General features: G+C 37.1%; 1 protein-coding gene across 2 annotated transcripts; it reads right to left on the minus strand.

The window, feature by feature from the left end:
* Positions 1–1,390: 1,390 nt before the first annotated feature.
* On the minus strand, positions 1,391–13,951 carry caprin1a (cell cycle associated protein 1a). Of its 2 annotated transcripts, XM_051116103.1 has the most exons (19): positions 13,807–13,951; positions 13,006–13,137; positions 12,148–12,210; positions 11,950–12,036; positions 11,486–11,724; positions 11,314–11,396; positions 9,848–9,994; positions 9,711–9,760; positions 8,870–8,953; positions 8,602–8,781; positions 8,433–8,523; positions 6,786–6,838; positions 6,592–6,702; positions 6,377–6,505; positions 4,595–4,748; positions 4,284–4,484; positions 3,387–3,493; positions 3,229–3,289; positions 1,391–1,524 (listed from the first exon to the last, which is right to left on the minus strand). In XM_051116103.1, the coding sequence occupies exons 2-19, from the start codon at positions 13,135–13,137 to the stop codon at positions 1,460–1,462; spliced, it is 2,037 nt and encodes a 678-aa protein (XP_050972060.1). In that variant the 5' UTR covers positions 13,807–13,951; the 3' UTR covers positions 1,391–1,459. The 2 variants fall into 2 exon arrangements, with proteins under 2 accessions (XP_050972060.1, XP_050972061.1); XM_051116104.1 differs by lacking the exon at positions 6,377–6,505.
* Positions 13,952–22,301: the final 8,350 nt, after the last annotated feature.

Genomic DNA, 22,301 nt, shown 5'->3' on the forward strand with positions numbered 1-22,301 from the left:
TGTTAAATTTGTGTTAATTACTTACCCCATCAAAAACCATTTGTGATCATATCAAGTCAAAAAAAAAAAAAAAAAAAAACAACAACAAAAAACCCCTGTGCTTTTAGATATAAAATGCATAAGTGTGCTTTAAGAGTTTAAGACATTAAATGCACAAAGTTTATGACTTCAAAGAAGATTCTCTGTTCTTGACAGAATTTTTTTTTTTTTTTTTTTTTTTTGTAATCAGTGACGGAAAAATCAGAAGGCCGTCCAGATTGTACTGCAGGTGATCTATTTTAAATTGTAGCTGTAATTCCCACCTTCGTCCGCTCCAGTGTGGCAGCAGAACACAGGATTCAGAACAAAAACAAAACTGTCAAGAATTTTTTGCTATGCGTTACACACAGGCGAGCTGCCTACCCACTTTTGCTACAGTGATCTATCACACCGCATTAAAGAGCACCAAAATGGTATTTATGGCTTGAATTTCCTAATGAAATTATATTCTCATATTTATTTACTTATCAGATTTATCAATTTACTGGATGGCAGGTGCACTATACTGTACATCAGCTGAAAACAGATCGATTAGGATTTAAGAATCGGTGTTGGTTCATAAAAATGAAAATCTATTAAAATCTAGAAATTGTTTTTTTTTTTTTTTTTTTTTTTTTTTTTAAATCCAGCCCTAGAGTATCTTGTTGTTTTTAAACACTGGGCTGTCGTCCTGTAGGTTCATGATTTAAAATGAAAATGCGAACAAAAAATTTAAATGACGGGTAACAGATTATGGCGGAATTTTTACAACCCTGTCCGTCAAAATGATGGACAATGTTAAAGTCGAGCGCAACCTCTGTGTGTGTGAATAACATCTGAAGTTACTTGTCCTTCAAAAATCATTTATTAGTTAGCATTAATTCTAATCAACATTGATTGGAAGAAATACAATGAAGCAGTCATTCAGCCACATACAGTACAATGCATTTCCTGTAAACCATTTGGCTGTGCCAAAAAAAAAAAGAAAGAAAAATCACGTTACAATACAGTACGTACAAGTAAATTTTTCACATTCACTTAACAGTTCGTTTGGCCAAAAACTAAGTGCCTTTGGTATACGGTGTACTTCACATTCAGAATCCAGCAGCTGTTCCCAGCTACTAAGTCGTCATTCCACCAAGCCCGATTAAAATCCAGACACCCATAATCAAAGGCACGTGTTCTGTCTCAAATGTGTAAAGGCTGTGCAATAGCATATGATTGAGAGAAAGCTTTGAGAGCTCTGAGCAATTACAGTGCTGGGAGTGCTATAGTCTCATTGATACTGTGTTTTCCCAAAACCATTTGTTGTGTCCTTACTTGCTAAGATGCGGTCATCTAACTACAATGGTCTGGAGTGGCACGGCTCGTGTTTGAGAGTCCAAACGGGTGGAGGAGATAAAAGGGTGGAACTGGGCTGATAATGGCTAAAGGACTGGGTTTAGCTGGTCTGTTGGGCAGCCATGGGACCCATTCCTCTGCTGGACCGATATGATCCCCCTCGTCCTGAAATCCAAATACATCAGAAAATCAATGTGGAGTTAAACAGTCCAGTCGCATTAAATGATTTTACGGGCCAATTACAACGAGCACTTTCCACGCTTTTGAAACAGGACTCGGTTCATAAAACACCCATTATGTATATTATACCACAAGTGTTAAACGCAAACCACAACAACATATTTATCAGAACAGCTTCATAGCACTCAAATACAACAGTCTGTCAGTTTTTAACTAGACTTTGAAAAAAAAAAAAAAAAAACCAAGTGAAATGACATTATAAAGATAAGCACTGCAAATTTAATAAACTTAAGTGAACTCAAGCAGCAGTTAGAGAAAATGTCAGTAGCAACAATTATTCTCAATAGGATTCTCTTAAAGTCACATGACAGTATTCAGTTTATTTCTTTGTTAAAAATGTTTTAGCTTTCCTAAAATGATGTATAATCCAACAAATAGCTAATGTCAAGGTCACACAAGACCATTTAACAGAATAGTTCACCCCAAAATAAATATGCATTTCATGCCATATAATTTTCCTGCCATAATTTAATGACCTATATATTCCAAACCCATATTTTTTTTTTCTGTTGACAACAAATGAAGCTCAAGTGTATAAAACCAATAAGGAATTGTCGCAAATGACGTCAATTGTATTTAAAAAAAAAAAAAAAAAAAAAAAAAAAAAAAAAAAAACAGCAGTTGCAATATTGTACTTTTTTTCTCCCCCCTCCATGAAAAAAATAAACTTAAAAGAAAAAAAAAAAAAAAAATACAGGTTTGGAACATTTTTGACTTGACAGAAGCAGGAAAAGCAGTGCATTGACTATGGATTGATTTGGAACAGCATTGTAGATCATGGAGGCAATCTTAGTGGCATTTTGTTCCATTAACACTTCACACTTAATTAAAAGAAACCCTTAATCTTGTTGGAAAGCAGGATATAGTACATGACGCAAGAGGCGGAAAAGCAAACAGCAGAGCTGCAGAAAAAAACGGACCGATAAGCGGACCAATCACCTGCCTCCCTTTAAAGAAGACTAAATGGGAAAAAGTCAACCTCCAACACTTTAGCAGACAAAAGGGTCACAGGACAGGTGAGAGGATTTCCGAGCATGGAGAGCAAAAAGAAAGCAGCAGCAGACAAGCAGGTAATGCAACACATCTTTATTGAAACATTCTCTCAAGGAGTGACATGAGCATACAAAGGGCAGGACAGCAGAAAAAAAAATCTCTTCAAATGAAATGGGGTGAACAATAAAACAAACAATTAACGCCTTCAGTACCCAATACACAGGCAAGAACCAAAGTATGGGAAGGGGGGGACAGGCCAACAAAATATCAAAATCACTCCTATGGATTGGACCGACAGTGGCAGTTATCTTTTTGCATTTTATTTTATAAAAAAAATAAATTAATGAAAATCTTTCAAGTTTACAGGAATATCTATGTTTTAAACACGACCTGGCTGAAAAATCACAACACTGACAGTTTCAGCTCTCCATTGTGTCTCTGTAAAACACATTAGTATATTAAAACTATCAAAGCGGGCTTACTTGAATCAATAAGCCAAAACAAAAACAAAACCAAACCACTGATAGGAGTAAAAATATGAGCTGGGGAAAACATTCTCAATAACTGAATGTTCAAAGTGGCCAAAAAGAAACAAGTCTTCCCAAAAAGTTTAGGATCGCATCGCTTGAGCATTACCTCGAGAGCAACCTCGAGGTCCCTGCGTAGCTCCTCGCTTGAAGTTTTGCTGATATCCATCCTGGAAAGAAAACATGCAGGGTTTTAAAACATGCTCTGTTATGGTAACGCATAGGAGACTTCTCAAATCTCCACGGTTTTTGCTATCTTGGAGTTACCCGTTGGTAGGTGTTGTTGGAATAATCTCGCGGAGTGCTGAACTGAGTTTGCCCGTATCCGGTGTTAGGAGTGTTGGGGAATGGAGCACGATACCCATCGTATCCACCTATGCATTTAAAAAGGAAAAAAAATAATAATAATAAAATTTAAAGAATTTATACTGGATTTTTACTCACCCCCTTGCCATCCAAGATGTTCATGTCTTTCTTCAGCTGTGAAGAAATTATGTTTCTTGAGGAAAACGTTTCAAGAATGTCCTGCATTTAGTGGTCTTCTATGGTGCCTGTGAGTTTGAACTTCCAAAATGCAGTTTAAATGCAGTTTCAAAGGGCTCTAAACAATGCCAGCTAGGAGTGACATGAGCATACAAAGAGGAGAACAGCAGGAAAACTGCTGTCGAAAAACTCCCATCTCATTTTTAAAATTGTCCTACATCACTGCAGAAGTACAGACCCAGTGTTTACAAAGTGGAAATGCAAAGGAGGTCAAATGCCCTTTGCAAAAAACATGTAAAACAGTGATGTAGGATGATTTTGAAATTGGAATAAAAAATGAGATGGGAGTTTTTTGACATAGCCTAACTGTATTGACCCGGATTACATAGTATGCATACGCATCACAGAGCTAGACAAGACGAGCATTTGAGGTTAAAAAGTATATACATTGTAATTTTGTTTTTAAAAATATCCGATTGTTTCGCTAGATAAGACCCTTCTTCCTCGCCCTTTGAAGCTGCACTTAAACTGCATTTTGGAAATTCAAACTCACGGCACCATAGAAATGTTTTCCTCAAGAAACACTTTCTTTACGACTGAAGAAAGACAAGGGGGTGAGTAAATTATCTGTAAACTTTTGTTTTGGAAGTGAGCTTCTCCTTTAAAGCAGTCTTGTCTCACCTCTAAAACCGTTTGATGGTCCACGGTAGCCGTTCAAAGCCCCTCTAGGATTTCTGGGTCCAGCTCGTGGCATTGCTCTGTTGCTGTAAAAAGACTGACCTGGCCGTCCAAACCCTGTGCCCTGCCCCGAGGGCTGCTGAGATGCAGGTTGGTGTCCCCCTGCTGAAGGAATACCTTGGTCTTGAGAATGGAAAGGGCCAACTACAAAAAAAACAAAACAAAACAACAAAAAAAAAAAAAAAAACAATTAGTTAGAGTAGTTTACACTTTTAAAATTATAAAATGCCACAAATATTCAGCAATTCTCTTACCTGACTGCAGGGCTTCTTGAGGCATTTCCTGCTGCTCAGCTGGAAGGGTGGTTTGTGTGTTGAAGCTTTGACCGTAGCTACTCTGATATTGATTGGAAATCTTCTGAGAGTCCATCTCATTGGTTGGAGGAACTGGAGCATTCATATTGAATACCTAACAGAGGAAAGAAAACATGTAAGCATATCCAAAACTATCATGTGGCATGTAATGAGTTCACCATTAGTTGGTTGCATTATGCCATGTCAGGCTGTTTTCATGGCACACACAGGGTAAAATCACTTTTAAAAAATAAGGTAAATTAAAGATTAGACATTTAAAAGGAGATAAAGGATAGAAAAACAGAACAAGTAATTTACACAGACAAAACTAATGGAATTAAGGAATTTTTTTTGGTGTACTACTTGACACATTACTAAACGTATCCTTTACAAAACTTTTTTTTTTTTTTTAAAATAAAAACCACTGACCATTATAGTCATGCAAGAAACAGCTCATCCACAAATGATTAAACATGATAAACTCAAAAGGCTCAAGTTCATAATATCCTTTTAAACAAAACAAGCCTGTCAAAGGCCATTCACACAGAATGTGTTCTTGCATTTAAAAACGCTAGTGGGGCAGTGGAAATAAGAGAAAATGATCATTTGTGATTTTTTTTGAAAAGCTGAACTACTTCAAAAGGATAGTTCACCCAAAAATAAAAATTCCGTCATTACTCATCCTCATGTCGTTCAAAACCAGTAATGGTGTATTCACACCAAACGCGAAGCGAATGTGTGCATTGCTTCAGATACCTATATAAAATTTCGGGCTACAATAATGCTCTCTTCCATTTTTTGATATAAACGAACATGTCAATAAGCTCTCCCCTGACTGGCTTGTGTGAGAATGCGTCATGCGAATTTTCCGGTTGAATTGAAATTTTTCAACTTGTGCAGAAAACCCAGTTGAGGTGAATATTGTCACGCATTTTGAGTCTTGTCTTTACGTTGACTTTGTATGTAATCTACGTGCAAAAATAATTACATTTGGGTTTGGTGTCAACACACCATAAGATCTTTGTTTATCTTTGGAACACAAATTAAGACATTTTTGATGTAATCTGAGAGCTTTCTGACCCTCCATGGACAGCAAAATATCTGAAAAAAAATGACATCTGTAAAACAGTAACTTTACAAAGCTACGAAAAATAAAACTAAAATAACTTTCAACGATTCTTCTCCATTATCTCAAGTACCACGGCGTATACGTGTGCATTCCTCTGCTCAATAACGGCGGAAGAAAAAGAAATGTTGAATAAAGAATTGTTTTTGTATTCTCACAGCTTCGTAAAATTACAGTTGAACCACTGATTTTACAATTTTACCGATACCCTTTTTTCAGTTACACTGCTGTCTATGGAGGGTCAGAAAGCTGTGGGATTGCATCAAAAATATCTTAATTTGTGTTCCGAAGATGAACGAAGGTCTTATGGGTTTGGAATTACATGAGGTTGAGTAAATAATTAACTATCCCTTTAATTTGAAGGCTGCATTTGTAGAACACCACATCATGTGCAAGATGGTGCAAAAGATGCAAGACATAAGCAGAACAATCAAGTGTATCCGTGTATCGCTTGTTTACATATAAAACCAATGGAAAAACAGTGTAATGTAATGCAAAAATGTGTTCTTTGTGAACGGCCTCTTACACAGCATGAAAAACAGAACAGAAGCAGAATGGAGAGACAAACTCTGAGGGAGTGAATTTGGAAAGGGTGGGGTAGACAGGTTGAGGCCTACCGCTTGCATGGACTGGAATGGAGCTGCGTTAACGTTGATGCCACTGTGAAGGGGTTTGGAGACAGGCTGAAACACCTGGGGCTGAGAGGAAGGGGTGGGGGGCTGCTCAGACGACAGGGGCATGGAGACCTAGGGTGTATATCCTACATCACTCACATATCTAAGCCATTGTGTACACACAGCATCTGCGAAACCACTGCGGTGTACGCCGTTACCTGCAGGGGGTCAATGGAGTCTGTCTGTGGTCGGGGCTCAGAGTTATGAGGGGGCTGATAGAGAGGTGGTGTGGAGGAGTAGGCCTCCTTTGGAGCCGAGACCATTGGGACCTAAAAAGTAAAAGAAAGTCATTTTAGGAACATGATTTCAGACAGAAACCACCTTAAAGCATGTTTCTGCTAATTGAACTTACTTGCGTGGGTTCAGGCTGCACAGAAAGAGTGTTGTGTTGGGGGAGTCGGGATTCTGTGTGAGAAAAAAAAAAACAATACAACAGCATTGAAAGAGTAACATCTTAGGATATTACGGACATGAAATAAAGTAAAGTAATCTACAGAAAAAAAAAAAAAAAAAAGTAATAGAACAGTTTATTCAAAATTAAGTTAGCCTTATGTTATAAATGTTTTTCTTTATGCAAGGCTAAAGTTCTGTAAATCTATTAAAAAATGGTTTTAGAAACTTAAAAAAAAAAAAAAAAAAAAAAAAAAAAAAAAAAAAAAAAAAAAAAAAAAAAAAATAGATTAAAAACTAAAAATGGTGCCTTTGCAACTAACTGAAACATGACGATATGAAACGATAGGTCTTCGGAGCAAAAAAGTGTAGTTTTTAAAATATATTTAAATTTGTTATTCTACCACAAAAGGTTTTAAACTTGTGTTCTGGGCCATTATGCTTTGACACAGTATCTGTCAAACTAATTAAAACCGAAGTGCAATATGGCTTTAATCCCTACATCAAGTCTGTTTTCGCTGTGTTTCAAAGTGAAGCGCACACATTGAGGCTATCAGCTCATGATCATGTGTTTTCTGTGGCTCAGAATGTCTCTGCTCATAGTAAATGAATGCCGTGAACTTGTTCATTGCATGTGCTGTGAGTTTAGGGTGCGTTTGGGAATACAACAGCCACCAGTTTTGCTTTATTTTTGATGATTACAGCATTTTACTAACCTAAAACACAAACCTAAAAAACAGTCCAGGCAGAGTAAGACAAGACGAGCGTTTGACATTAAAGAGTATATAAATTGTATAATTTTTATGAAAAATAACCGATCGTTACACTAGATAAAACCCATCTTCCTCAGCTGGGATCATTTACAAACACATTTGGGATTGTTTGAAGCCGCATTTAAACTGCATTTTGGAAGTTAAAAATCGGGGCACCATATCAGTCCATTACATAAAAAAAATGCTGAAATGTTTCCCTCAAAGAACAATTTCTTACATCTTGGATGACAAGGGGGTGAGTACATCATATGTGAATCTTTGTTGTGGAGGTGGACTTCTTTAAATATGACTGATTTCGACATCCAATCATAAACAAAAACCAACCACCTTATTCTTCAACACAAAAGTAAGCCTTTGGACGAGACTTCAGCTTCATTAGCTGCTACTGGTACGTAAACCGTTAAATTGTTTCCACTACAAACCAGTGTTCATAATTAAGATAATACATTAAAATAATATGGTAAGACACCAAACTGCAATATCAAGCACCAAACAAGCAGTTTTATGCAACTAAAAATAGATGAGACCGGAAGCTAGACCCATAAAAATGTACAAATGGCCACGCCCACTTTTACACCAAAAATAGGGTTGATAGAATCTGATAATGTGACTGATGTCCAACCTGACATGATGTCAAATCACCTTTATTTATAAAGGATTTTTTACAATACAGATTGTCAAAGCAGCTTTACAGCATTAAACGTAAATTAGTGTCATAGTGCATCTAAAGTTGCTATACTTGAATTAAAAAATAAATAAATAAAAAACCATCCCAAGAGTTTAAAACATTTAAAATTTTTGCTTTTAGAGCACACTATTAAAATTTGTATACCAACCTGGTGGACAGACCATCTGAGCAGGTTTCATGGGCTGTGCCGATACAATGGCGGGATCTAGAGGCGGCCCCTCAAACTCCAACATGGAGTCCTGCATTACATTTTACACAAGTCAGAAAAAGCCACTGCTACCCTTGAAATATGATGAATGACAAATTCTGCAGTTTACCTGCATGAAGTTGAAGGTACCCTGCATTTGAGCCATGAGATCTTGGACTGCTTGCTTTCGGACCACGGGATCTGCTGCAGGGGGTGGGAGGACGGCGTTCAGCGTGTGTGGTTCTGAGCTGACCAGAGCCGGGCTCATGGCTGCAGGTGGCTGCTGTGGTTGCTGGAGGGCACTAACCGCCTGAAAAGCAATGATCTCACTGTAAATACCACTTGGCCAAAAGTTGCTAACAATTCTGGTACTTTCTTTGACAAACAAGGTCTGTTACCTGAGAACTTGTGTTCCACTCTGCTCCTTGTTCTTTGTCACTGCTGCTGTAGGTGGTTTCTGGAATGAACTGTCTGTTTACGAACTAATAGGAAAAAGTAGTGCAGGTCATTAAGAAGTTATGACTTGCGTAGTTTGCTAAATGTTTCTTGCCTTTTGCATAATAAGATATGTACATAAAACAGGGCCTGAGATTAAAAACAGAGCCTGTGCTACACAAGCTTTTGTGCTTAAAAAGTATACGAATGTTTATTTTTCGGAAAAAAAAAAAAAGACAGATCGTTTTGAGCCCTTTGAAGCTGCATTTAAACTACATTTTGGAAGTTCAAAATTGGGGCACCTGTCCATTATATGGAGAAAAATCCTGAAATGCTTTCCTCAAAAACCATAATTTCTTCATGACAGAAAACAGAAAGACATGAACATCTTGGATGACAAGGGGGTGAGTAAATGATTTGTGAATTGTTGTTCTGGAAATGGAGTTCTTCTTTAACCACGGTTTATCATCAGTCTAAGCCACGTTTTAAACCCCAGGTAGAGGAATGTTTAGAAGCAGGAAATTACATTTTAATCTGTAAACTTAGAAGCAGGTTAGCACTACTTCTTTAGTTATGAGCTAGCATAGCTTTTGCCAAACTTGTGTTGGAATGTTTTACTCTCTACTGTCAAAAAAGTTCTATAAATCAGCCAAACAGAAAAAAAAAAAAAAAAACCCATGATAAATGTAGTGGAAACAACGCAGCAAGATAACCCTGGATTCCATTCACCTGGGGTTTAGAATGACCCAAAATTATCTATTTCAAGGGTGAAAAGCCCTTTAGTGTTGTAATATCAATTCACACCTCTGTTGCTTCAACTTCAATAGTTTCTGTGTATTCTTGAGCAGGTCCCTCTGTGAAAAGACAAGAACACTGATGTGAGCTATCAGCTGTGCAAGGAAGCATTTCTCTGCTTTGAAACTTGATGGGTTTGTTTTTACCTGGCTCAGCGGGGCGTTCCTCACTCTCTGAAGACTCCGCTGCTGCGGCCCCCGTCTCCTCTTCACAGACTCCATTCTGATGTGTTTGAGCACGATCAAAGTACCCACTTAGCAGCATCTTGTCCAAGCTTTCCTTAAGGGCTTTGTCTGTTCAAAACAAAATAACAGGTTAATGCAAGGGCTCAAAGTGCAGGCCCTGTTAGTCTGCTTGCAGCGGTTAACAACATGATTAGCATTTTTCTTTTACTGAAAGTAACTTCAATTTGGCCCACAAAAACTGCAACGATATCAGTAAACAAGGTCTCATAAGCTGAGTTTGCAAAATTTGATACCGTTACAATTCCCACTCCCTCTGTACGCAGGCAAGCCCTGTCCATCATTAAAACCTCCAGCAGAGAGGCTTTGTGCAGACCACTGGCTGCTTGCCCAGCTGCTGACGTGGGTCACAAGTCAGCACGAAGCATTGCTGACCCTCATGGGGCCGAGACAGAGCACAGCTTTCAAAAGCCATGGCAAGTGCCACCATTCATAGGGAGGCCAAGCGAGGGATGGACCCATTGGTATTCAGACTCACTGGAGAGCAAATATTGGTTTGATTATACAGTAAGCACTGCTCGATAGCATTCTGACAATTGCAAACACAATTTATAAAGAACGAATCACATAGAAAAGAACAACAGTGCAAGTTCCAAACAAAAAAGTCTTATGGATTATAATTGAAATAAAACAGACGATTCATATGACAATCTGAGGAACTCATATGCAACTATTACAAAAGGTTCAAATGCTCACTGATGCTCCAAAGGGAAATCTGATGCATTAATAGCCCGTGGGTGGAAACATTTTGAATTTGAAGATCAGGGTAAATTTAACTTATTTTGTCTTCTGGGAAACATGCATCATCTGTAGCTTCTGAAGGCCAGTATTAAATAAAAAAAAAAAAAAAAAAAAAAAAAAGATATTTAGGTAAAATAAGAAACATTCATTCAGTTCAAATGTTTACACCCCTGGCTCTTAACGTATTGTATTTCCTTCTGGACCCTCAGCTTGAAGATGCATCTCAAAAATCATACAATCATTGTTGTAAAGGGTTCAAATACACAAAAATGCTGGAAAACCAAAAATTTGTGGGACATGAAGGCATATTCTGAAGAACAGCAGACAGTTTAACTGTTCAGGACAAACAAGAGACTCATGAACAACTATCACTAAACAAAAAAAAAAACCCCTGTGGATCATTCAGGTAACACCACATTAAGAATCAAGCATGTGTCAACTTTTGAATGGGGTCATTTTTATAAATGCAAGTATTATTTTCTCTTGTGGACTATATGTTAACATCTTTATGTGAAATTTTATTCAGGTCAGTACCAAATAAATGTTTTGCTGATTCTGCTTAAATCCAACTGTAAGGCTAAATTGACTAAAGTAAAAAAAAAAAAAAAAAGAAGAAGAATATTACTTACATGTGGTTCCAGCCACAGCTTTATCCCTTCCTTCCAAAAGCTCCCACAAATGCACGGATGCTTCCTCAAACTGCTCAGCCAACCTGGAATCAAAAATCATTTTGATAAAGATATTCAAACACTAAATCTACTAACACAAATGAACTGAACAGCAAAAACAAACTGCACTCACCTAACGCTAGAGTCCCGCTCAGGTCCAATTAGCTTGTAGAACTCGTCCAGGCCCGTGAGCTCCGACTCTGTGAGTACGGGGGCGTCCCCACTGGACTGAGTCAGGTCCTGCCTTACGCTTTCCTCCCCCAGCTGCTCCAACAGGTACTGCACCTCCAGCACTGCCTTCAGTCGCTTGCGCTCCACCTCCTCTCTCTTCAGCTGCTCCCTTCGTGTCGCCTTTTTGACGGTTTTCTGGATCTACAAAAAAACATTTTTTTTTTTTTTAAAAATGGAAAACAAACTAAGAGCAGGTGCTGTGCCATAGCATTTATGCTTTGTGAAGACAGAAATACTGCATTGCATCAAGTTCTAGGCTAAATAGTAGGAGTAACAGTGACTGTAAATGCTGAGATGAAACTGAGGCTGGGCGCCAAGTACAAAACAGGGTCATGTAAGGTAAACTTCAATAACAATCACACATACCTCCACATTTAAAGCCAGGAAGTTTTTCTGCAACTCACGGGCAAAGTCCAAGTTGTGAGCCACCTCCGGAGCTTTAGATAAAGCCTCCTACACACATTAAACAAAGCAGCATATATGTATTTAACACATAAAAAAAAAACAGCTGCTGATATATGTGAACACAGGAGACAAGAACTGAACAGAACACAGTGCACATACCAGCTGATCCTGGTTGAGGCGTTCTCCATTGTTCTTCCTTGTCTGGTAATCATCCAGCTTGCTCTTAACAGAGAGTGCACTCATATTAACGGTGAGGAGAGGAACGCAGATTACAATGCAAATTCCATATAACTGATCAAGTGCAAGTATCTATGCGTCAAACTGGCACAACTTATGCCGTTTATACCACTGAGCAGTCTGTTTTTGCACTGTATTATTAGTTGAGCCTCATGTTAAACTAAGACACACCAGTTATGTAGTATTTTTATAAGCATTCATTAAACTTTACTAGACTAAAATTACAGAAACCCAATGCTTAAGAACAGTCTTAAATTCCAAGACAAATAAATAAAATTCATGTTCTAATTTTAACTGCATTACTGGGATGTATGATGCTACAAGCTAAAAAGCACTAAAATAAATAAAAATGAAAACTGAAATGGATATTTAATGTAGAGAAAAAAAAATGGATGAGATGGGACTTAATCTTATCCATCATGCACTGATTTAGTCATGAAAAATTTCATTTTACAAAGGGATTTTTACAGCAGAGATCAACTGACCTACAATAACCTTTTATAAAGGCATTTCAACAGACACAATGGATGCTGAATGTCAATTAAATCAATCATTATTTGTGGTTATTGCCAAATTATTAATAGCTTTTATGTTAATCTGCATTGCATTACTGAATCAAGATCTGGCAAGATTTTTAGTAAAGTTATTGATGAAATTGTACAAAAACAAAACTCTTCTTTACAATTACATTTACTGATAAACCATGCACAATAATCCCAGAACTGGTGAATTGAGTGAGTAAATAGAGTCGAGCCTGATTTCACGGTAACACTGAATTACCTTTTTCTTTTCCATGTTGCGAACCTTCTTGTCAATTACACCAAGTACTTGCTTGAGGGCTTCTGATGGCGCAGAGGCCAAATCCGGACTGGAGGAGTGAACAGCATTGTCGCCAGTGGTCACTGATGGCATCTGTAAAGATAAGGAAAACGAATATTTATTATTAAAGAAATTAAGATTTGCCATAATGCATATGCAAAACAATCATATTTAATGATACACTAACTACACAGGACACAGAAACAGATTTAGCTCTTGGATGACTAGCCAAAATCTACACCTGCTTTTTTTTTTTTTTTGGTCCAGAGAGCAAACAAAGGTCTATCAGTTATCCCAAATGAAGACTCTGAAACCCCCACTTGTCTAGGATGAGACCTCAATTTTCCCAATCCATCAATTCTGATATGAACTCATTGCCACTCATCCACACTACAGCAGAAAGAGAACGACATCTCTGCAGCACATTCAGTGTAATTCGGCGTAATCTTAAAAAGCTTTTAAATCTAGCAGACTCAAATCTTTCTTCTTGGCCGGATGGTCAGACTGCTGGCCAGCAGCACATCCCTTGAGCTCTTTTAGTTGCACGTATTAACACATAACAGCGAAACTGAGCAATCAGCTATCACATAAAACACAAATGTAAACAAATAAACACAAAGGCGCTGTTAAAGAATCATACTCTAATCGTTTGGTATCAGATTTTCTGAGTTAGCGGACTGTGAGCGTTAGCCGCTAGCCTGAGCTGGTCATCGCTCTCATGGATGCAAAACATTGACAATTCTTATAATCGTGGCGTCTTACCTTTACTTTCAATGTTTTGAAAGATATATTGGTATGATGCAGTTGGATTTCAGTGTTTTAGATGTTATTTTCCGTACGTACAACAGACGCTCCCCGGCAACTCCAGCAGCTCCGCGAGTTTCGTCTTAACAATGCAGAAGCGCTGAAGGACCCTTATAGGTGTCTGTGTTTGTGCCTGAACTCATCTGCAAAAACAGGTATTATTTGGAAATAGATTTAAAAATAAGTTGACTCTTTTGTTAGAATATTATATATATATATGTATATATATATTGACATATATTTATCTACCCATCTGCATGCCGAGCTTGTCTCACTATAGTGATATATCGACGAACCATATATCGTGCTTTTATAAATTTATAAATCTATAACTATATGTATCACTCCAACGAATATATTTATTGATTAATTTGCAGAATAATAACGCAAAAAGAATAATATACAAATTGCTGTTTGTCGTATTGTTACCAAGTTTGAATTCAATCAGAATTAAATAGATAACTATCGCTAGACACACAGATTTAGTAACCACATGAATTATTTTGCTGAAGGTGCGTTTCCAAACAGCGCTATGTTCTTACAGCCTAATTGAAAATAATTAAAGGAATTAAAAAAAATAATAAGTGATTTTCGTTAACAAATTTGGAAGCGTTTTCTTTTAATTATTTGTTTAAATTAAAATTCAAATTTATTTGCATAGCGCCTTTCACGATACATATCGTTGCAAAGCAACTTTACAACAAATTAAAGTTTTTACAATATATTTAGTAGTTGTTTTTTTTCACTGTGAACTATGGAAACGATCCCAAAGTATGGAAACAATCCACTAAAGTGTGTACAATCATAATTTACATTGGAAAATGCCAAAAAAATCGCTTCAAAAGTTTTGCTTTGGTGCAAAAACGACCTGTTTTATAAGTTTCCTCCACTAGAGGCCAGCCATAGACTGGAGCTGTACAGTGATCCAGGCAAAAGCTCTGTGAACATTTTCTCAGTGATGGTTACAAGCCTCAGTGACAAATAACCAATTTGGTGTGTAAGTCATAGTGATACCGTGTACAATCTGACTTTCCACCAAGGCAATTTCCTTCATACAGACACTAATATTAAATATATATTATTATCACTTTAATGTCTAAGGATAACACAAAACATGTATTATTATGATATCAGTGTTCACAGATGATATAGTTCAGTGGTTTGAAATATTAGATATCTTCTAATATGTCTTGCTTTATGTGCAGAGATACTCTCTTTCCTGATTCGGTATGTCTGACGGCCACAAGCTTAAGTCGCCCCGCCATTTAGTGTGCTATAGTCTCGCCGCAAAGTGGAGTGGTAAAAGAACCCTTTCGTCTGAGGAATAAGGAATTTATTTGCACTGACGGGAAGGGGGACTTTTTTTTGAGCCTGTAGAAAAATGACAACCAAGAGTGATGTAGCCACCCACAAACACGCAAGGCTGCACACATGCATGTGTCTCGCATGTATGGCCTCCTCAAATGAATCTTTTATGTGGATGTCTGTGTTCTCTGAATACTCATCTCTGCTTTATCAGTCAAAATCCCTGATTACGATTCACACAGCTATGCTGGGCTGCGTTTGTGTCTTGCCCAATATCTGGGTCTGGCAGCATCAAGATTAATGATGTTTTATTAAAGAGCTGGTAAGCTTCTATCTGTCTCCCACATGTCTTCCAAAAGCTCTCCAAGCTGCATCTTTTCCATAAGAGTGCTTGTATTAAAAATTCATCCAGCTGACAGGTCTCTAGTACTGATATCACTCACGAATTGACACTGTGAGAGAACTATACTGTCCTACCAATACAATGTCTATAATGCTAGATAAATTACTCTCTATAGAGCTCAAAGCTCAAAGACGATCCCATCAGGGGATTTGAATAGCTCTGTGTCTCTTCCATGATTCAGTAATTTATGTTTTTGTTATTCTTCAATATGGTCTGGTTTTGGCACACCATTTCTTACGGTCTCATCTCTGAAGACGATTGCTTGAGATATGAAGAGCTGTGTGTGGGATTTACTGTCTTTATTGACATCAACATATGATTTATGCTTTGAACATGCCCATAAAATTTGTATGCAAACTCGATTGCAATTTTGGCACATTGCAGCAAGGCATATATTTTTAGTGATTTAGGAGAAGTTAGTGTGAGTGGTGAAGAAAACTGTCTCTATCAGGGATTACATACATATTAACATTTGCTAGGCCCAGACAACAAGAGCTTATATATTACCAAAATGTATATGTTATCCAAAAACTGTTTTATATGACATTTTCACACCATTTTAATATTTTGTAGGTGATAACATTCTAAGACAGGGGTGTTCAGCTTTTTTTTTCCAAGGACACCATGGTGGATACAGAGGCATACATTGCAAATATCTGCATTATATTAACTATTTATTTACTACCATTCAAAATGCTGGGGTCAGTAAGACTCATTAAAATGATTAAATGTGACTAATACACTACCAGTCAAAAGTTTCTAAAGATTTTTAATGTTTTATAAAGAGGTCTCTTCTGCTCACCAAGCCTGTATTTATTTGATCCAAAGCGCAGAAAAATAATAAAATTAAAAATATATATTTTTACTATTTAAAATAACTGTTTTCTTTTTGAATATATTTTAAAATGTAAGTTATTCCTGCAATTTCAAAGCTGATATCAAAGCTCTAATCACATGATCTATCAGAAATCATTCTAATATTCTGATTTGCTGCTCAAAAAACATTTATTATTCTTATTATTATTATGTTGAAAACATCTAGAAGCCAGAGTAGATTTTTTTCAGGTTTCTTTGATGAATAGAATTTCAGAAGAACAGCTTTATCTTTTGTAAAATTATAAATGTCTTTATCATCACTTTTGATCAATTTAAAGCATCCTTGATAAATAAAAGTATTTATTTCTATAATTTCAATATAAATGTTTCTTGAATAGCAAATCAGCATATTAGAATGATTTCTGAAGGATCATGTGACACTGAAGACTGGACTAATGATGCTGAAAATTCAGCTTTGATCACAAGAATAAGTTGCATTTTAAAATGTATTCAAATAGAAAATAGTTATTTTAAATAGTAAAATCAAATTTGGATCAAATAAATGTAGGTTTGGTAAGCAGAAGAGACTTCTTTAAAAAAAAAAAGAAAATCTTACTGTTCAAAAACTTTTGACTGGTATAGTGTAAATGTTTCTTGAGTGACAATTTAGCATAATTTCTGAAGGATCATGTGACACTGAAGAGTGAAGTAATGGCTAGTCAGTGTAATGGAAAAATTCAGCTTCACAAGCCCAAATATTTAGCTGAATTTTAGTTTCTTAACTTCAGTCTTAATTTCAGACAAGTCAATATTGCATTCTTCACATAGGCAAAATCATCTTCCCTTGATCCGTTTATTTTTTCCCTCACCTCTGCTGCTGCTTTTTCCCTCAGCTTTGATTTTCAAGGAACACACTGATATAATGTAGGCCTATAATGCAAAATATAGTTGAGAAGCACTGATGGAATGTACACAGCCTTGACAGTTTAAGTCATACAGTGTTTTTACCTTTCAATGTCATTTCACCCTGCTGTTAATCAGATCTCAATAATAATGAGATCAAACAGTAATTGGTGGACCACAGTGATAACAAAGTGGCACTGTCATCCATAGACATAAAACAACCAAGGATAACCTTCCTTCTTTCTCTTCATTATCTTATTTTCACTAATACTAGTCGACGGGCGAGATATGCAGACTGGAAGACTGAAGAGGAGGATAATTGCATCCATGGTTGCTGTCGCCGCCATGTTATTTCGTTTGCGTGTGAGGTCCCAGAGAGCATTTAAATCTGTCGTACTCAGGAGTGGGAGAGATGGCAGCAAAAGACACAAACAAATGGTAAGCGTTTGGATTGTGAAAGGATCCCAACCACATGAAAGAGCTCGATTACTGGTCTCTCTGCACAGTTGATGAGCCCCGAAAAAAGTAAAGTGAAAGCTGGGGTGAAAAAAGCAAAGAGAAATGCAAAGTCGTTGAGGCCACTCCTAGCAAGCGTCTTGCGAGCAAGACTTGATGATGGCCCACAAATCTCCAGGCAGCGTAGTGACATATGGAGCTACAAACAGGCTGAATCTGAACCTGAGCCAGAAGCGACGTCCCAGACGCAGAGAGTTATGATGGCAATCAGCACTGTGTCCAAAAATGTTTGCTTCATGCTTCACATGGGAGACGACGGAGACAGAGAATGACACTGTAGCGAGTTCGAAAATTCTGAGTTTATTCATAAAATCATAAACCCTTTCTCTGTTTTGATTGCCCCAAAGATCGTCAGTGTTGCCAACAGGCCAACAATTGTGTCCACCTGTGATACTGTATTTCAGCGTGTCCTTGAAAACACTGGCCTCAAATCTGAACACAAAACAAATGCACAAGCCAACTGCCTGAATATTGCCTGAATACAATAATCACTGGAGTTCATCAAACTAATATGCAGCCATGTGAGAGCTGTTTTCATCTTAGCAACCTGAATGTAAACAGTGAAGGAACCTCTAATAAACTGCATGAGAACGTCTGGTTTCAATGCCTGCTTCATTCACCCGGTATCCCCTTAATCATATCAAAGACAGACTTCTTGTAGTACCAAGTCCATTACAGAATCCATTCATCGGTGAGCAGTTGTTCACTGCATGTACATAGGGCAAACCTAGGTGTCAGAGAGAATGGTAATATAATCCCAAACAGAAGATGGCGCTAATCTCTCAAAAGACACCTTCACTTTAACTTTACTGATTAACAGCAGGGTAAAATTACGATGATCTTTGAAAGAAAATGAAGGTAAAAACACTGTATGACTTAAACTGTCAAGGCTGTGTACATTCCATTAGTGCTTCTCAAATATATTTTGCATTATAGGCCTACATTATATCAGTGCGTTTCTTAGAAATCAAACCTGAGGGAGAAAAGCAGCAGCAGAGGTGAGGAAAAAAAATAAACGGGTGAAGGGAAGATGATTTTGCTTAACAGTGACTAACAGAAATGTTGTAATGATGAGAAGCAGATAACAGAATACAATCTGTCAGTCATGACCTGGAGAACAGTAATAACTTCCTGGATATCTATGAAATATATTGACATCAGCACGGCTGTGATTCATCTTCAGGTAAAGGCAGCCGTGCTGATATTTCTGACCAACAGTACATTATGCCAGTGGTAGTGCTTTAATAGTACAATAAACAATAAATTAAAGGTTTTATTTTATCCAGAAATTAAAATTCTGTCATTAATCCCTGGTGAAAAACCAGCATATGCTGGTAGGTATGTTTTGATGCTGGAATGCTGGTTAGGTAGGTTTTGATGCTGGTTTAAGCTGGTCCTTTGCTGGTTTTTGCTGGTCATGTTGCTGGTCAAGGACCAGCATGAACCAGCAAAGGACCAGCATAAACCAGCAAAGGACCAGCATAAACCAGCAAAGGACCAGCTTAAACCAGCATCAAAACCTACATAACCAGCATTCCAGCATCAAAACATACCTACCAGCATATGCTGGTTTTTTCACCAGGGATTACTCACACCTTATGTCCCGTAAGACATTCGTTCATCTTCAGAAAACAAATTAAGATATTTTTGATTAAATCTGAGAGCTTTCTGACCCTCCATAGACAGCAACACAACTACCACGTTTAAGGCCTAAAAAAGGACTTAAAATAGTAGATGTGACATTAGTGGTTCAACTGTAATTTTATGTGCTCAAAAACAAAAAACAAACTTTTATGTATTTGCTTCACCACTAAAGACATTAAAACGTCCAAACAAAGTCAAAGCATGATCAGCAGTTTTCAAGCAATATACGTTTTGTTTCAAAGGGTCGGTGTCGAACTGGTTGAATTCAAATCAGTTGAGTAAATGATTCATTGACTCAAACGTTAAGACTCAGTACTGTGAATGAAATTTCATTTTATAAAAAAGATTATCAATTGTCGCTATATTCTGGCATAACAATGTGGCATAACACGCAGAAGGAGTCTCACTACAATGGATTCTATGAATGTTGGCTGTCTACATATTTCTGCTAAAAAGCCAGCTTCTGGAATGGTATTCTGCCATAGTAAACTGTGGTAACTAAACTAAGTAAATCCTTCTGTCATATATAATATATTATAATATAGTATATTCTATAATTAACTGTACTGGTGAATATAAAATGTTGTATATTATATTAAAACACAACTTCTTAGTAGAGTTCTAGAAACTTTAAATTTACAGTGAAGTTAGATATTATTAATATTTCTGTTTTGTTTGACGCTTTCTTGAGATATAATTTTATGCTTAATTTTCTCACTATTTCCATATACCACACTCCACTCGAAACTGCAGTAGCCATTGGGGTTGAATGTGGAAGCAATCATGTATAGTCCATACACAGAATGACAGTGTGTTACTTCAAGGATTGAAACTATTGTATCACACTAAATGAGCACAACAAATGAATAAACAAATTCACAAGATTCAGCTACTCATAGTACAGATATCTCCTCCTCCTCTTTTTTTTTCTTTGCACCACTCAGAAAACACTCTGTGAACACTGGCTGTCATTTAGGCTGTAGTTCAGTGGCCTGAGCTTCAGGAGATCCATTCCTTTTCACACCTCAGCAGAGCTGTGACCGTCTGCTCGCAGACTGAGGAAGAGGAGGGAGTAGACTGCGCCCTCCCGGGCCAAGCTCTTCTCTTCAGATGTGGGCCGCTGAGTAATGGCCATACATCCTTCAGCACTCCTCTGCCTGCACATTCTGCCCGTATTAAAGACATGCAGTGGATTTATTGGTTGAAAAACCACAGGGGCCCCACAAACACTTCAGCTGAAGCCTTGCTCCCGCTGTACTGCAGACCAGCACTGGAATTCACCAGATGCCCCTCCGATTCTGCACTCTCTTCTTCATCCATTCTCTCTCTCAGTGTCCAGACATGTCTCACTCTCCTTTTCCATCTTTCCTCTTTGTCCACTTCACCCACATTGACCTGCCATCCATCTGAGCTCCATATCTGTGTGCATCACTGGCAGTGTAGCTCTGCTGGTTTTGACTATACATCTATATTCTTGTGGGTGTTATATTTGTTATTGTGTTTATCTGCTTCTGTTCTTTAATATGGTGTGGTTTGTTCTTTCCTCATAATTCACCAATTCTCATTACATGTTCGATTACCTATTGAAAAGCTCTGTAAATTGCTCAGTGACACACTGTCCTTTAAAACATAAAAACATACAATAGTCTTTAGTTATATCACTTTCAAGGACTACAATATCATGCTATCTAGTTGGTTAAAGATAATATTGCGAGCATTTCATAGGAAAAAAAGTTTGTAGTAAAGAATAAATCATTACTAGTTTGCAGATTTACAATGAAAACATACTGAGTTTAAAGCTAAAAGACAAAAACAAAAAAAGAATATATAACATTATATTTTTGTTGATTATTTTTGTAAATAATGAGGATGACACAGGTTGCATTTAGACCCAAAACATTAACATTTTGAAAATTGTTATTAACAATTGAAAATTTTGTATGTACAGCTGAAGTCAAAAGTCTACATACACCTTGCAGAATCTGCTAAATGTTAATTATATTACCAAAATAAGAGGGATCATACAAAATGTTTTTTTTTTTTTAATTTAATACTGACCTAAAGAAGATAATTCACATAAATGATATTTACGTATAGTACACACAAGAAGAAAGTAGGTGAATTTATAAAAATGACCCCGTTCAAAAGTTTACATACGCTTGATTCTTAATACTGCGTTGTTACCTGAATGATCCACAGTTGTGTTTTTTTGTTTAGTTGTTCATGAGTCCCTTGTTTGTCCTTAACAGTTAAACTGGCAGCTGTTCTTCCGAAAAATCCTTTGGGTCCCACAAATTCTTTGGTTTTTGTGTATTTGAACCCTTTCCAACCATGACTGTATAAATTTGAGATGCATCTTTTCAAACTGAGGACAACTGAGAGACTCATATGCAATTATTACAGAAGACTCATATGCAATTATTCAAATGCTCACTGATGCTTCAGAAGGAAAAACGATGCATTAAGACCCAGGGGTGTAAACTTTTGAACAGAATAAAGATATGTACATTTTTCTTATTTTGCCTAAGTATCATATATTTTTTTTCATCTAGTATTGCCCTTCAGAAGCTACAGAAGATACTTACATGTTTCCCAGAAGACAAAATAAGCTGAATTTACCCTGATCTTCAAATTCAAAATGTTTTCACCCCCTGGGTCTTAATGCATTGTGTTTCCTTCTGGAGCATCAGTGAGTGTTTGAACCTTCTGCAACAGTTGTAGGTGTAATAGTTGTGAGTCCCTCAGTTGTCCTCAGTGTGAAAAGATGCATCTCAAAATCATACAGTCATTGTTGGAAAGGGTTCAAATACACAAAAATGCCGAAAAACCGAGGTTTTTTTGGGACCTGATTTTTTCTGAAGAACAC

Source organism: Labeo rohita, chromosome 7 (assembly GCF_022985175.1).
Source record: "Labeo rohita strain BAU-BD-2019 chromosome 7, IGBB_LRoh.1.0, whole genome shotgun sequence".
Classification (NCBI taxonomy): domain Eukaryota; kingdom Metazoa; phylum Chordata; class Actinopteri; order Cypriniformes; family Cyprinidae; genus Labeo; species Labeo rohita.